This window comes from Xiphophorus hellerii, chromosome 1, assembly GCF_003331165.1.
Source record: "Xiphophorus hellerii strain 12219 chromosome 1, Xiphophorus_hellerii-4.1, whole genome shotgun sequence".
In the NCBI taxonomy this organism is placed as follows: domain Eukaryota; kingdom Metazoa; phylum Chordata; class Actinopteri; order Cyprinodontiformes; family Poeciliidae; genus Xiphophorus; species Xiphophorus hellerii.
Window position 1 is genome coordinate 10,271,327 of NC_045672.1, and position 16,872 is coordinate 10,288,198.

The 16,872-nt window shown below is 38.8% G+C and overlaps 1 protein-coding gene across 1 annotated transcript in view; it reads right to left on the reverse strand.

Annotated features, from left to right (window-relative positions):
- Positions 1-16,872, reverse strand: part of cacna1db (calcium channel, voltage-dependent, L type, alpha 1D subunit, b) — a 75,833-nt gene that overhangs the window by 6,425 nt on the left and 52,536 nt on the right. The window contains 26 exon segments of the mRNA XM_032570995.1: positions 208-503; positions 837-863; positions 1,213-1,625; positions 1,627-1,653; positions 2,117-2,233; positions 3,575-3,705; positions 6,810-6,911; positions 7,189-7,291; positions 7,394-7,490; positions 7,602-7,729; positions 7,845-8,004; positions 8,101-8,192; positions 8,336-8,401; positions 9,076-9,204; positions 9,982-10,023; positions 11,440-11,523; positions 12,110-12,187; positions 12,361-12,471; positions 13,123-13,281; positions 13,398-13,599; positions 13,797-13,943; positions 14,739-14,791; positions 14,878-14,985; positions 15,146-15,233; positions 15,487-15,548; positions 15,550-15,594. Coding sequence (XP_032426886.1) covers positions 208-503; positions 837-863; positions 1,213-1,625; positions 1,627-1,653; positions 2,117-2,233; positions 3,575-3,705; positions 6,810-6,911; positions 7,189-7,291; positions 7,394-7,490; positions 7,602-7,729; positions 7,845-8,004; positions 8,101-8,192; positions 8,336-8,401; positions 9,076-9,204; positions 9,982-10,023; positions 11,440-11,523; positions 12,110-12,187; positions 12,361-12,471; positions 13,123-13,281; positions 13,398-13,599; positions 13,797-13,943; positions 14,739-14,791; positions 14,878-14,985; positions 15,146-15,233; positions 15,487-15,548; positions 15,550-15,594 — 3,067 coding nt within the window.

A 16,872-nucleotide genomic window follows, 5' to 3' on the forward strand; every position in this document is an offset into this window, starting at 1 on the left:
AGAGGAAACAATTAAGATTTTATACAGAATAGTCAAATCAAATATAACATATGCACTGCAATTTACTATAAATTCATTTAAAATATATCAATTCTATAATATGAAGGTACTTTGAGTCAAATGTTTAAGTATTTGCAGATCTAAAAAATTTCAATCCACTCAAACAGCTTAATGATAAAAGCAATATTAAAGTGAAAGCAGCTGAACCTTGGGGGGATGGTAAAAACCATCTCCTGGGCGACCGCCGGTCATCCTGGCATATAGGCTGCTTGTCGTCGTCACAGTAACCTTCAGACTCACAGTCGTCCCTGAAATGGTCCAAATCTCCGTCTGCAGAGTCATGGAAGTCCGACTTGGATAACCTGTCCTTGGTAAGCATGATGTCGTCTTCGTGAAATTCCTCCCCACTGAAGTATTCCCCAGACGCCCGCTCTTCATCGCTGTCCCTGCCACCTGGCTCCTCTCGGCGAATGGTCGGGTGAAGCGCTCCGCCATTTTTTGACCTGTTAGCAAAATCGCACAGACATACTGTAATTTGGGTTATTTTAAATTCCACTCATTGTACTGGACCCAGTTTGTTATTTGATTAAAGTTTCTTAGAATCTTTCGTCTAGATTGAGCGGAGCCTGGCCAATGGCAAAAGAAATTCTGGCTTACAGCCCCTCTGCACAAAGCAAATGCTGTAGAACAAGAGGCCGATTTTTACCAGGCTAGATTGAGAGCAAAGATGTCAGATTTTATCAGCATGACTCCAAATTGAACCAAAACAGATTTGGCATCAAAAGTTGTGAAGCTGTAAGTTGTATGTCATTTCAGTGGCTGCACTGGTTACATACCTAATATAGGCCTCATAGTAGCGCGTCCTGATCCATGTAAAGAAGGACGAGGCGATTCAGGCAGAGAAGAATGGTATAAGCAGAGCAATGGAAACAAGAGAAAATGTGAAAGTTTTACATTTTTTTCAACAGATTCAATTCCAGATTTTTACACAAGAACTGCAATCCGTCTTTGGTAGGTACCTTGACGGATTGCACGATCAGAAGAATTCACTCTACAGAATAAACTGGTCATAATAATTTACCTCTTAGATGTATTTTTTAGTTGAGGTCAAAATAATAGTTTTATAAGTCTTAATGATGTTGGACTACTACTATTTTGACCAAAGCTGTGAATACAGGTCAACTAAAACATAATGCTGTTTCTGTAACCCACCTTGTGGAGTGGGACTTCCACTGCTTGTTGTGCAATCCCCTGCTGTAAGACGTTGATGACTTATTTCTTGCTGAAGACGGGCGACATCTCTGCAATAAACACTTCTGCTGCCTCCCAGAGGACATCGAGAGAAGCGAGGGCACGTTGGCGTTGTTGAGGTTGGCGTTGGAGGGTATTGGGGACTGAGGGGAGGTGGAGTTACAGTGAGGATAATCGTACAGATGAGGGGAATGATGATGGTTGTAGTGGATGGGTGAGGAGTTCATCTCCGTCTCTCCTTCCTTGTCGCTGCTGCTGGCTCTCCTGCAAATCTGAGTGGGCGCGGCAGAGGGAGTGCAGTAGATGGGCAGGATCTGTAAGGGGCGCTGCGTGACGGTAGTGGGCTGGGGATGATCCATGCCAACGTGGTTAACAGTGATTCCCAAAAAGGCCGCCGTTGCGCTTTGAGAAAATAACAGACATTAACAACAAAAAACAAAGACCAACAAACCAGATTACTTGATTGTAAATTGACTAATCCACTTTTTCTATTTTGAACAGTCTCAACCAACCATCTTATTTTTTACAATCAGACAAAGCGTACATTAAAACACTAAAGGAGACCTATTATGCTTCCTTAAACAGGTTAGCATATGGGCTGTACAAAACATATTCATTACATTTTTTGCAAAAAGTCCTCCTCAGAGTTTGAGTTTTCACCTCATACTCTGAGATGAGGTGAAATCAGTTTGAGCTTCCTTAGGACGTCACACATATGCAAATAAGTGCTGTTGGCCACACCCCCCAATTTAATGTTTTAAATGTGAAAATGACTTATTGTCTGTTTGCAAAATATTGCAAACAGACAATATTTGAATAACAGGCCTCCTTTAGAATACACATGATTTTTATTTGTGTTTTTTACCCGATAAATCTCCTCTTCTTCCTCTGCCGTTCCATCTACAAGCCCCTCCTCCTGTAGGTCACATGATATGGCTCGGCGAATTTCTGGTCCAATGTCGTGAAGGGTGCGCAAGCCGGCCTGCAAAGTACGAACAACTCTAAGATGTGAGAATTATGAATGTAGAGGACTAAAACGTGGATTTAAACAAAGTTTAAGGAATAATTTTATAGTAGGTGTGAGTACTATAACTTTAAGGCTACAGTAAAAGTTAAGCCCGACTTTACAGAATCACTTTAGAAGATTAGGAGATAACAAGCCAAAGAATGACTTTGACAAAAAAGACATTCCTGTGTGGGTGTGTTTGTTCGTCATGGAAAATACTGAGTGTTGATATTTGGAAACCTGCTTGTTTCCTCAGATCTGGCTATGTATTTATTGAGATACTTTATTTTTATTGCCATCATCTCTAACAATTAATCTGATTAAAGTAATCAGAGGCATTCAGTCGTTTCCATGGCTCAGCATTATTATTCCACAGTACAACCATATAAACTATTTTAATTGAAAGATTTTATTTCTTCTCCCTTTTTAAGGATAGCATAAAATGTTATGCATTAATAAAAAAATCAATACAAAAAATTTTGAAAATTGTATGCCTTTAAAAAAAAAAAGAAAATAATAATAATAATAATGCAAAGATTTGTGACTGTTTACGTTTTGGCTGTACAAAGATTTTTTTTTTAATGAATGAATGAATTGTCATTAAAATAGTTCATGTTTAGTTTATCATTAAGCAAATAAAAATACCAACAAACCAAAAAAAATCACAATAAGTATGTTTTTGTGTAATTAAAAAAATAATAACTTTGTGACCCACGAGAAAAAGCACCAAACTAAACACACCAAAACTACCAAACAGGCCACATGATTGTCAGTCATTATACGGTTTTATTAGCCCATTGTTCCAAGGAATCCCAAATCTGTGCAGCTGATCACTGACAGGGAAAGAGTTTCTCCATCGTGAGAATGGGACATGGTGGTGATTGGAGTTCCTCAGAATCTGTCAGATTTTTTTTCTCGTTGTCACGCTATGTTCAAAAGTTCCTTCTCATCCGCATCAGCAAAGGCAAAAACAAACAAATCTTGTTATAAGACCTAGCATTCATCATATTCAGTCAATCATATCCTAGTTACCACGGAATAAGTTTAGTGTAGAGTATTGTTTTCTATTTGAGAAAATAAATTCAAGAAATTATTTAATGCCCTAAAAATGTTTGTTTCACCTGAGCAATTAAAAAAAAATGGAAAATTATTAAAACAAAAACGCATAACTCCACATTTAAATGTACAAAATGTTCTTAAGTGGGACATTTAAAAAGGCACTACATTTAGGAATTCAATTAAATAATGTAATTTTTTAAATTATTTGATTTCTTTAGTCCCCATTTGCAAAAAGTTTGCCAAACTGTTTTTACTCACCTGCAAGGCCAGAGTGGTGTTCTCCCAAGACCTCCTTCCCACCAGACCTTGCTCTTTGCGCCTCTTGAATTTTCTGAAGTAGTCCTGTATCAGGAAGGTGGCATAGAACTTCCCCACAGTTACCTCGTCATCTAAGTGCACAGACAAAACACACCAGAAGCCTCCCACATCAGGACCCAAACACCTCAGCGCTGATATTCTGCTGTAAGCCGAGCCGATGCCAAACACACGACATTCAAAAAGTACCCTGGAGTCTGAGAGGGACCAGAAATACAGAAATACAGCCTGAATGTGCCTAATGATAGTCGACGCCACAGAGTGAGGGATGCCAAATACAGAAAGTGTGTGTCTAAAGTTAGAGCCATGTGTTGGGGAATGCCAAGTATGGTCGTGGGTTGGTTCTGACTGGAATCCCATAAAAGAGTTTGTGTTTAAAGATCAACAGGGATTCTTAAACATTTAACGTAAGATCAGTGCAGGGGTCTGTAATTTTTTTTAATATGTGACCAGTTGAAGTAAAATCCCGCTTTGAGAAGTTTGTGTCCACAGTCTTAACGTGACAGCATTCTTACATCGACGGTTTGAAGCAGACAAACCCATCATACACACATAGCTGGTCAAACATTGATCTTATTTTAAACCCACCAATTCTCCCCGAAGCATTTTGCACGACCAACGACACTTCTTCGCTCGGAAGTGTCTCCAGAGGAGATACGTAGGTAGCTATTTCTAGTTGTGTCCGGCTGACACTTAAAGACGGGGTTTGTCTGTTGTGTTTGTTTCTTATGCTTACAATCTGTGTCTGTAATGAAATATGACGCATTCAGAAATATTAGCAGATTTTAGGCAAAGTTAAATTTAAAATGAGAATTCAGGCACAATGAAGAATGCACCTGGATACTGATGTTTACAATTATTAATGCTAACATTAAGCAATAAATCAGTTTTTTTTTCAGAACAGCTAAAAAATCCCAATTTAGTAATCGCTTTGTGTTTGTTTAAAAATATCAGCAAAAGCTGGTATGACTCCTCTTGCACACAGTTGTCCTGTTAATTGCAGTTCTTAAAAATAAATTAGAATCAATTAAATCCTCTACCAGTAGGCGAGAGCTTTATGAAAAACTTAAGACTAGAGGCCAATTAACAGAAATTGCCCGTAAATTGCCCTTTATGCACAAATACACTTCATCATCTCTGAACTATTTAATATTATTAAACACCGAAACGGGAAACATTTTAGATCCATTCAAATTGTTTTGTACGACTTTCTCCAGTTTTTGTCTTCAAATATATTTGCACTCTAAAGTACTGTCTGTTTGCCATTTAGTTTGGTGGATCCACATTTGTGCTTTGCCATTTTTCAGACTCATGCAACCTTTTCAAATTTTTTCAGAACATTTGGGGTTGTACCAAAATGTTAAAACCCGTCTCCAAAGTACTGAACTTATTCTTTGTGTACAAAACACTCCAGGAGATAAGAAGACCAATCGTTGTGGACAATTTCACCAGTCAATCAAGAAATCATGCCTGGAACATTCTACTGCCAAATAATTTACTGTGTTTATACAAAGAAAGATCTAATCATTTGCAAATGCATTTTAAAACTCTCCTGTTGCTTCATGTCATAGAAAAACACAATTTGTCCATCATGAATTAAAGAGAAAAAAAAGTTGATGTTTTTTTGTTTTTTTTACATTTCTTGGAGCAACATAATCTGCAGCAGGAAGCGCATGCAACAGCAGAGCACGGGGAAATCAGAGTCAGATCTACACTATCAATCATGACGGTTTGCAGAATGAACAAAGGATGTTCACCCCGGAGGAAGCTGTGACTACAAGCTTGTTCTATTTGCCATGCAGGGAGGCTCATCAGGTATGAGTCTGATTCCTCAGATAAGCTGTTGCTGAAGCAGAATGGGGAGCAGAGCGGAAAAACAAAACGCAGCTGAATCATGGTGGGTAGTAGAGTTCCCTTCAAAAGTTGTTACGACCTTTCTTTGACCCTCTTATTGCCAGAATGGGGTCAAGCAAAGGTGACACATGGAAGTGGACGCTTTAGGATGGAAGTGTTTGTTACTTGAATAGTTTGAGAAGAAAAAGCGTCTCTACCTCACCTGAAACAACCAGAAAGAAACTTCAATAGGCTCTGCTCAGAAAAAGAACCAATAACTACTGCAGAAATTAGTATGAGTCCTGTATTTTTAATTTACACTTAAGATAAGCCTTATCTTAAGAAAAAATATCAGTAGTATTTCAATTAGATATTTGTGTAATATGTGCCTTAAAGTTTTAAAGTTATTCATTAAATTCATAGTGAGAAGAGTACATAAGCGGACCATTGGTTCTTTTTCTGTACAGAGCTTGTCGAAGTTTTTTTTTTTTTCTTTTTAAAGAGGTATCACTAGTTTCATGCCACCAGACCAAAGCAGAACTACTCCAGAGAGCTCAGGACGGCAGAAAGAGAAGAAAAACAATGCCAGCAACTGAAAGCGGAGAAAGCTGTGGAAGAGAGACACTTTGCAAAAAAAAAACAAAAAAAACAAGCATAAGCAAAAGAAAAGAGAAAAAAGAGAAAAGGATTCATAAATTAAAGCACAAAAACATGCAGCATAACTGATTCTGACTAACTAAAGCAAACAAAGTGTGGAAGCCGCAAAAACTACTCAGACACAGGAAGTCACTTTTAAGCAGAATAACAAACATGGAGAAGTTCCAGACACAGCAGATTTCTAACAGTAAACATTTAAGACACGAGCTACAATAACCAACAATAAATATATCCAAGTAATTTGGAGCTTTTGATCAATTAAATGAACCCTTAATTTTTTTATACAGAATTGTAAATGCCCAGAATTGGTAAGGCAAGCGGTCAAACAGACTATTAGGATTGTGGGTTCAAAAATGTGTGGTTTCTCTGCAACACGCAGAGAGCTGTTAAATAATTATTACTGAAGGTATGTTTCTTGAGCATGTATTGAGAAAATTACAGAATCAACAATTAATTTTAACTAGTGACCCACATATTATTTAAAAAATAACATATGAAAGTTGTTTGCTTCTGTTTCCTTTAATCATATTGCGTTATATTTGTTACTCCCCATTCAATGAATGTCATTTTTGTTCCTAACAAATACTCTGTCTATTTAAAATTTCTTTCAGCCCACATTTCACACATTTGTATGTTTTTACTTGACTGGGTCTCAGAAAGCGTTTTCCTGAGTGTAATGACCACTGACCGCCTGCAGGAGGCACTACTTGATCCAGCAGCTTCATGCTGGTCCTCTTCCAGATCTTCTTGATTACAGCTCTCAGCTCCTCGTTGGCTTGCTCCAAGTTACCTTCAGAGATAGTGAAAATGTTACAGTGGTAATAAATGAGTTAAACTTACGAACACCGTCTGATGACAGACTCTCAGCTATTGAATTGGGTGGAACTGAACTCCCTCTGGTGGCATAACATGGATCATGCATCTTTCTAAATGAACAACATCATGACCTCTAACCTAACAGTTTTCATATTTGTTGTTATTGTTCTGCCATGCAGCAATAATCAATGAGAAAATAAAATAATAATAATAATTTTGCAGGATTTTGACAACCTGAGCTGTAGACTCACCCTCAGTCTTGATCTTAAGGGCGGTGCGGACTAAAGCAAACAAGGTGGCGTTAAACATGACGGTCCCATCACTGTTGAGCGGCATGTTCATTGCCACCAGTCGCTGCAGCAGAATTCAAACTTCATATTAATTTAGACGCATCAGTGTAAAGGGAGGAGGGTTTTTTTTCCTGCAAATATGAGATTGTGAGTTGTATAAACCCACCTTACAGGCGACTCTGTGAGGACAGAGTTTGCCAAAGCCCAACGGAGGCTGGATCCTCCTCAACAGGGTAACCACATCAAGATGTTTAATCCTACCCCTAAGAACACATTACGTGAAAAGGAAAGGCTTTAACAGGTTCCAAGAATTATCAAAAAAATAAACTATTCAGGAAAAAATTTATTCAAAATGTTGGGTTTTTTGCCCTTACTTGGCTTCAGGATCATATTCAGACCATATCCTTTTAAATTCATCCAGATGGTGAGGGCCAAGAATGGACCAATCACGAGTCAGATAATCAAAGTTATCCATAATGACCGCAACAAAGAGGTTGATAATCTGAAACAAGAACATCCAGTATTTTTTTAACCATTTCATCAATCTGGATGACTGTTTAGGTCTGTGGTAAACACATGACGGGCAATGGAAAATGGTGAGACGTCCAGAGGAGTACCAGGAAGGCGCAGAGCATGTAGAAACTGATGAAGTAGATTATAGCAAAGTTGCTGCCGCAGGTTTTCTCCTCTCCCGGGTTGTAGTCGGACTCCGAGTCGCACAGCTTCCCCGGCAGACAGGCCAGCATGATCTCCTGCCACGCCTCCCCCGTAGCACATCTGACACAGAATAAGAAAAGTGACTTACACAGCTGCTACACATATTTACTTAGTATTGATAATAATTGTGCCAACCAAGTTGCAAAATGTGCAAACCTGAACAGCATCAGGACGGCTTGGGGAAAGGTTTGGAAGTTGTTGTTGCGGTTGATTTGGGTTCCGTCCACCATTGCTATTTTTCCAAACACCTAAAAGCAGAATCTGCTAAAGTAAGATTCAAAAGCTACAGTAACAGATAGGATCCTTAAAAGAAATAGGGATATTTGGAACTAGCCATGTAGAGGATGAGAAAGTTTTTCCAAACATCTGTCTACATGTCAGACAAGATTACCTGCATCCCGATGACAGCATAGATGAAGAACAGCATGGCTATGAGGAGGGCAACATATGGAAGAGCCTATTGTGGAATAAAAAAAATAAAAAGTATTATTGAGTTTATTTTCTGCAGCGTATATCAAAGTTGTTAAGAGTTTTTGGCTAAGCAAACAGACAAAATACTATGAAGTTACGAATTTAGACACAAATTGCAGAGATATTTTGTATGGCTGGACACATGATAACAGCTTTGTAGCAATAAGCATTCCTGCTAATCTGCGTAGTTATATTTGACTTTTACAAGATCCTAGTGGTTTTTCAGAAAATAACTCCTTTTAATTATTTGTATAACCTAGGGAAAATTATTAACTTCCTTTTGCATTCACCTGAGGATTGTTGTAATTTCAGTCTACTGGAGCTGAGGGAGGGTTTAGATAAGAATACAGCGCTCCTCCATTTTCAATGTGTCAAAGGTTTTTGGTCTTAATCTTAAACCTGAGTCAGAAACATTGGTTTCCAGACTCCAGGTGAGAAACTCTGTGACAGTCTAACTCTGTCTAATTAGCACAGAGCAGACTAAGCAAACACTGAGCTTCGTTGATTGCAGGATAATTTTTTTTTGTTTCTGCGATAGCAGCTCATGTCCACGATTTTCTCTTCTGCTACATTTGCATTATATTGTTTCTACGCCACAAACATCACTGATTGTGAGATTGCAAATACTTTTTCACAACTCTGCATGCTCTGAGACTTCACCTGGAAAGACTTGATGAAGGTCCACAGCAGAGTCCTGATTCCTTCCCCTCTGCTCAGGAGTTTGACCAGTCGCATCACCCTGAACAGGCGGAAGAAGGTGATGGAGATGCGAGCGCTGTCCTCTGTGTTCTGGATGTGAAGAGGAACCAAGACACCAATAAGCAAACGGCACTAGCTTGTGCCGCAGTATTTGGGGCTTCGCATTACTCATTCATTCATGCAGTCAGTGACACATGCACCCATTCAATATGCATGAATGAACTAAAAATGAGCAAAAAACTAACAAGGAGGTGGATCCAAAAGCTGTTAAGTATTATTGTCCTGCTTTATGACAACAACCAACCTGCATGCAGTCTTACTGAGAGTTACACCGCATAGCATTAACAGACCTGAATGACTTACACACAATGGCTGATTAAAACAGACAGAATATCCCAAAAAATACAGGCTAAACAAACCATGTCTTAAAACTACAACATGAGGATTAGCCTGGCTTTGAACTAGACAACCATGTCACACTTAAACAGAAATGGTTGGCAATCTGTCTTTAAGGACTTTAGTCAAACATTTGTAATGTATAACAAAAACCATCTCTGTGTTATCCTGTGTGCCATCATGCCATGCGCCCGGACAAGATGAGATGCAGGGTCGAAGTGGAACTTATGCCAAAATGCAACAAACCAGAAAGAGCCATAACAAGACTGTGACAGTGAGGAATACTGACAATTCAAACACAAACTGTAATACTTAACTTACAACAATTTCTATAATTCATAAAAGCATCTTATTGATTTTTAAACAATCTCTTCACAAAAACTGTCACAACAGAACAATGTGGATGCTTTTGCTTTCAGATGACAACAGAGGGATGATGTTCTTGACAAAAGAGGTGGGGCTTATTCTTACCCCTGGATCCTCTATCACCTTGACAACAGGAATGGCTGCCGACTTGAAACCAGAAGTCTAACGTTAATTCGAGTTGCAGCTGCACAGCTTCAAACCATTCTTCACATTTTTACGCTACTTTTGTTTTCTGCAACATCTTTTCACATACATGACAGGCAGAAAACTTTTACAATTTATCTGAGAGAACTTCATCAGCAATGTAGAGCTTCTCATGCAAAAGCTTTGACACATCTAGAGGAACACCGAATATGTAAAAATGCCTTGTAAACACTTTTATTCCCCTTAAACCTTTTCATACTTTGTCATTATGCACTTAAGTATACTTCACTGGAATCTTAGACCAACACAAAGTAATGCCTGTGAGGTGGAAGGAAAATAATACATAGTCATTATTGTTTGTTTTTTACAAATTACGTATTATTTATCTGTATGTAGGGGACACAACAATAGTGTGGAAGAATTTGTTCTGTTAAGATTAAACTAAAATGTAACTTTTTTTGTCACTATTTGTGCCATAAGACTTAAACTGCACATCATCCCCATGGAGAAGCGTGATGGTGTCAATATCATGATGTTGGGATGCTTTTCTTCAGGATGCAGGTCAGAGTTGGTAAGAGGATGGATGGAGCTATTGTCCTTTTAATTAATAATTATACAGCACTAGTAGTTTATTATGTCAGATTCTATTAAAATCCTATTAAAAAGTCTGAGGTTGTAATGTGACAAAAGGTGAAAACGTTAATGAGGTGTGAGCAACCTTTACAAGGCAGTGGATAAAAAACAAACAAACACATGCATATCACAACTTATGAGTAAAAACATTTCATGGGGTAAAAAATGTGAAACAAGACCCAAATTATGTCCTGGCTTTTGGTCAATAACTAACCCTCCTCTATGTGTCATGAAAGGCAAGCATGCTCTGGTGAAACATTCACAATTCTTTCTGTAGAATTTGTATTTCTACACTAAAAATCGTCTGCAGTGTGTTTATTCCCCCCAACCACTCACTCTGGATAAACCAACATTTAGCTGCGGACAAGCTGGAAGGAAGCATGAAACCAGCGCTAACATGAGTCACAGACCAGGACGTGGAGCGACCTTGCAGCAGCAGCAGCAGCAGCAGCGCTGAACGTTGTTGCTTTTTGAAGGGAATGCAAACAAAAATGCTGATAGCAAGTAAGACAGTGGAGCTCAGCTGCATTCTAAGACAACTGTTCAAAAGAAAAACAACATGGAGTTTGAACAGATGCGCCAACTACTTATCATCGCCTCTCTTTTTTTTAAAACAAACAACTGAAGAGGATATCTACGTGTATGTGTGTAAAATCTGTTGCTAACGTTGTGAAAATCCAATGAAAACAAGAAGAAGGTTGTGCTCTTGAATGCAACTCTGATGCTAAAACAAGGCGCTCCTGCAGGGAACGACACAGAAAAGACGTGTGAGAGATGATTACTTACATTGATCTCAGTGATGGCAATGTCAACCACGCTACCCACAACAATTAAGGCATCAAACGTGTTCCATGCATCAGCAAAATAGTTCTGCAAGCACAGGCAACAGAGACACACAGAAAAGAGGATAGACAGAGACAAAAAGCAGGTTGGAAGAAAAGGTAAGAAAGGAAAGACGTTTGACAGATAGAAAGTACATCAAAAAGTTGAGCTTCAATAAAACAGGATGAAAGTCAGAGTCCTCCTGTCAGAGTTTGTGGGAGCCTTTAAAGTTCAGACAGCAGTTATTGTCATAAATCCTTTTTTTGTTTGTTTACATGAATGCTGAAGCTAAAAGAAGGAAACAGGAACATAGAATAAATCAAAAACATTTTTGGTTTCATAAGTATGGTTTCTGTCACTGAAACTTTTGCCTTTTACAGTGACCGACAATCACTGTCGGTCACTGTAAAAAATATTCAGTGTCGGTAACACACTGAATATTCACGTGAAGGTTAAAGATTCTGACACACAAAAAGCCTTTATGTTTACATACTGGCCCACACAAAGATAGGACAGGAAGGAAAGGACAGGAACAAGGAAACAGGTTTAGGAAGGATTCAAAGGAGAAAAGCAGTAACATCTGGAGGAGCAGGAAGAAGGGCTGACAGAGCTGCGCAGTCTGACGTCTTTCTACCTGGCTGAGTATGATGTCGACTACACTGCCGATCACCACTAGAGCATCGAAGACATTCCAGGCGTCCCCGACATAACCCTGAATATTTGACATACACACCCAGCAGGGGAGGGGGGAGGCGGAGCACAAGGGGAGGGAGCATGAGGTACGAGGAAAAGGCAAAGTGAGGGCTGAACATCAGACTATGGGGGGGTGATTATAAAATGTTTTCTAACGGAGAGGAAGCAGAGGGGACAAGATGAGACACTTACTCTGGGTTTGAAGGCAACGAGCTTCAGGATCATCTCCACTGTGAAGACTCCTGTGAAGACCATGTTGAGGATGTCCATGGCGTAGTTAAACAGATGAGACTGGCCATGGTGCTGAGGGGAGACAAGCTGACCATTAGAAGCATTCATTTGACATGGTTACAATCACAAACTGACCAATTCAAACGCAAGCACTGAATTTTTTAGGAAACGGTTTTTGTTTTTATAAATTTCACAAAATGTAGAATGTTCTTTTTTTTTCAGCCTAAAACAGAAAAGTATATTCTTCTGTTAAAATGGACCAGTACAAGTCCAGATCTTATTTTTGTCTCAAGACATAGAAAGCTGCTGGTAGAGACATAATCCAAAAGACTTGCAGCTTTGATTACAGCGAGAAGTGGTTCTACAAAATTTAACTCATGCATGATGAATACAAATGCATGTTGGAACAAACAACTGCATTTATATGGAGATTCAAACATAAAATGACTGTTCACTTATTGGATTACTTCTAAAGTCAACCGGGTGCACTGGAGTTTTATTTATGAGAATTACAATAACCGGGGCAAAATGCACATGCATTGTGAAAATCATGCAACTTTTCCTTTTTTGGTTCATAATGTGTTACTTTGTGTTGGTCTGGCACAATGAAACCCCAAAGACAAATAGTAATTCTTATGGTGGCAATGTGACAAAATGTGAAGAAGTTCAATATTAATTCAAGTGTTTTAAATTAGGATGATAAATCCTACCAGGAGAACTTACCTGAATAGCCAGACACAGCGTGTTGAGAATGATCAGGACAAACATGACGTACTCAAAGCCAGTGGAGTTGACCACGTACCAGAACTTGTACTGGTAGGGATTTTTGGGAATGTAGCGGCGCAGAGGACGAGCTTTCAGTGCGTACTCCACACACTGGCGCTGTAGCGGTGTTCAGGGTGTTGCCAAGGAACAGACAGACAAACAGACTCATGAGCGAAAAACTAAAAGAGAGTCACTGATTCCTCTGAAGCCGATCTTCTTCAGCAGCCACCGACCTGGTTCTTGTCCAGCTCGCAGTTCTTGTACTCCTTCTCTCCCTGCTCCTGGAAGGTAACGATGACGAAACCAACGAAGATGTTCATCATGAAGAAGGCGATGATGATGATGTAGATGATGAAGAAGATGGAGATCTCGATGCGGTAGTTGTAGATGGGGCCCATGTTCTCCCTGTTAGAGTCGATGGCCTTGTACAGCAGACTGTGGGGACAAACATGATCCAGTTACAACACAGAGCACAACCTGCTTTATTCATATAGATATTCCCCTGTGACACATCAGCAGTAACTAGATGAATACACGTATTTAAGAGCGCATTAACAGTCACCATCAGCTTTGATAGAGCTGTAGATATCACTTTGCTTAGGTTTTTGAACCGACAGTGGACCAATACTCACGTGGGCCAACCCTCAAAGGTGGAGACGGTGAACAGGGCCATCATGGCCATGAGGACGTTGTCAAAGTTGAAGTCACTGTTGTACCAGATCCTCTCCTTCACCATGGGCAGAGCCGTGTCCCCATTGTTGTAAAGAATGTATGTCCCCCTATTTTAAAAACCATCTTTAGACACTTAATGTACAAACACAACACTGTCCAAATCTTTTAAACTTCCTCCTTGTTTTTTACTATTTGCTTCCAGGCAGCAAGATATTCTTGGAATATTTTACGATGGCTTTGATAGTTTTTAAGCTCTCTGAAGGTCTTTCATCATACTTGTTTCAACTTTGGCTGCTTGTCTATTCATTTCCTCTATTTTCCTTTGACCTGAATGTCACCACATGTCCAAGGTCTGCACTAGACAAGTGTGAGGGTAGATAAGCAGAGGACAAGTAAAAAAAAAAAAATGTCAAGCTTAAAAAACAACTACAGCACTTAAATGATCTTATCTTCAAAAACATAACAATTTTCAAATAACAAAACTTTGAGCAAAGACCTGAGACCTGAACGATTCATTAGTCCAGCTGATAATCTAATACAATTGTCTGCTGTTCAGGAACACTGACACTGACAGCCTGTATTATTTAAGGACTTTACAATAAGACGTTTAAAGGTCCGATTTAAAATCGATTCTTTGCCAAGTTCCCTTGACCATGTACCAGGACAGACCTTGACTTTTAGCTGCCTTTTATGCCTGAATACTTAATATGTAAGAGTTATTTTATTGTATTTTTTTTTTAATTTTTCAAACAAAAAACATTAAAACTGTTTCTAATAAAACACAAAATTATTATGCTAACAATTAGGCAGGAAAAGAGCCAAAAGCAAAATCATATCTTGCTCCTTGGAAGCAAAAGTGCAAGTCAGAAGCTGCGACCCAGAAAGAGATGAGAAGAACTAACTTGCACTCATCTGGGCTGGACTTTGCATCATCTGTGCACCGGTAGAATTTACCCTAAAAACAACAAGGGTAACACATCAGGGTTTTACGTAAAATAATATTATGGCACAAATTTCATGCCTGGCTTTGTGCTCTTGTACCTTGAAGAGCTGCACTCCGATGCAAGCAAACATGAACTGCAGGAGGGTGGTGACAATCATGATGTTGCCGATGGTTCTGATGGCCACAAATACACACTGCACCACGTGCTGCAGAGGGACCAAGTTATGAACTGTCAGTTCAAATACACAGCTGCATCAGAAACAGGGCCACAGGCATTCACAGAGACACTAAGAACACAGGGAGAACCAGACACACTCATGTGGAGAAACACACAGGCGTCAGGCCTCACTGAGTGTTTGTTTTTACTTTCAGGCCTTTGGCTCTGTTGATGGCCCTGAGCGGACGGAGGACCCGCAAAACACGGAGGATCTTCACCACTGAGATAGCAGAGGACCTGCGGAGGGCGGTAAAAACACAACAAGTTGAGATAATCTGAAATACTACTCGGCAAATCAAGTAACCTTGTCATAATCTATTCTGATTTACAGGACCAACATGAGAGAAGACACGTTCATGTTCAGCTACAAGAAATATCTTTAGCTAAAACTCAAACTACTCAAATAAACCTACTGACAACAGTAGGCAAAAATGTGATTTTCACCAAGAAAAGCAAATCATTTATGCAGAGAGAATGGGAGGATACATACTGAATACCAAAGGAGACGAGAGACACGCCGACGACCAGCAGGTCTAATAGGTTGAAGTAGTTTCCTGCAGAACGCCCCTTTATGCAGGAACGCTCCAAATGCCGTCATCTAAACAAGTAAGAGAGAAAAATTACACCAAAATTTACACACAAAGACACAAACACAAAGCAGAGAAAACAACAGCTTGACCCAGGCTCATTTTTAAACTTAAGAAACAGTTAACGACTTTTTTTAAATTCTTACATATTTTATCTGCGGTTGGATAAAGCTGTAGTATGTAACTTTTATAAATAATATATTTTTTACATATTTGTCGAAACTGTCACTATGTCTCGACAGTATGGTTTGAGACAGATAACTCAGCTCCTTTGCCTTCTCCCTGTGCTCCCAGTGCTAACTAAAAATAACCAGTCAGAGCCAGGAAGCAGGTCTTAGTGCTGTCAATCACTGTGTTGTGTGGTGCTACTCATTCCTCCCTTTCCTCCAGTTACATAATCTTATTTTTCAAGCACATTTAGTATATTCCACTTTTTTTTTATTAGGTTTATTCCAAACTGAATGTGAAACTGAGTAACTGATTTTTTTTTGTCACCAATCATGGTATTTAGAATAATCTAAATGAATGTATCGTTGATTATTACAATTTTATAATTAATCCTGTAACCAATTGCAGCAAGCAAGATATATCAAGTTAATAAAAAGTTATACTATTATACTACAATCTAATAGTTTTAAGTTGTTTTTTAGGGAACTTTTTAACAAGAAGCCACATAAAGTTCAAAAGATCCACTCTGCTGATTTCTGCAGGTTTTTGACGCATAGAGTGAACACAGCACAGTGTTGCTACAGCTGTTGCTACACACTGCTGGTCAGCTGAGCAAATGAGGGATACTACACTTTAAAAAAAAAAAAGAAATTTGGCTATTGGGAATTGTTTCTGGTTGGGAAACTACAGTTCTGTGAAATAACATTTGCAGCCTCAAAGACTTCCTTGTTTTTGCTTTTTTGATACCCTGATGTGTTTCACATCATACAAATTCTATTATCAGACTGAGATAATTTCAATAAATACTAAAACAGTTTTCAAATTATGATTTTTTTCTATTTATTGAGGAATAATTTCCCTCGTTGAATCTTGAGTTAACTGTGATTAAGAGTTGGGGTCAAACCCTGTGTTATCTGTAATATCACTGTTTCTATAGCAGCATTTTTTTCCCATAAAGTTAATCAGATCATGCTGTACTTTTTTCACACTTTTGTGTAAATACTGTGAAGCCTTGAAATTTTTGAACAGGTTTAACATACAGTGAAAATTTCATTCTGGTCCATGCTTTACCCACTTTGCTAAACAAATGCATTTAAATTGAAAACATACAGATATGCATG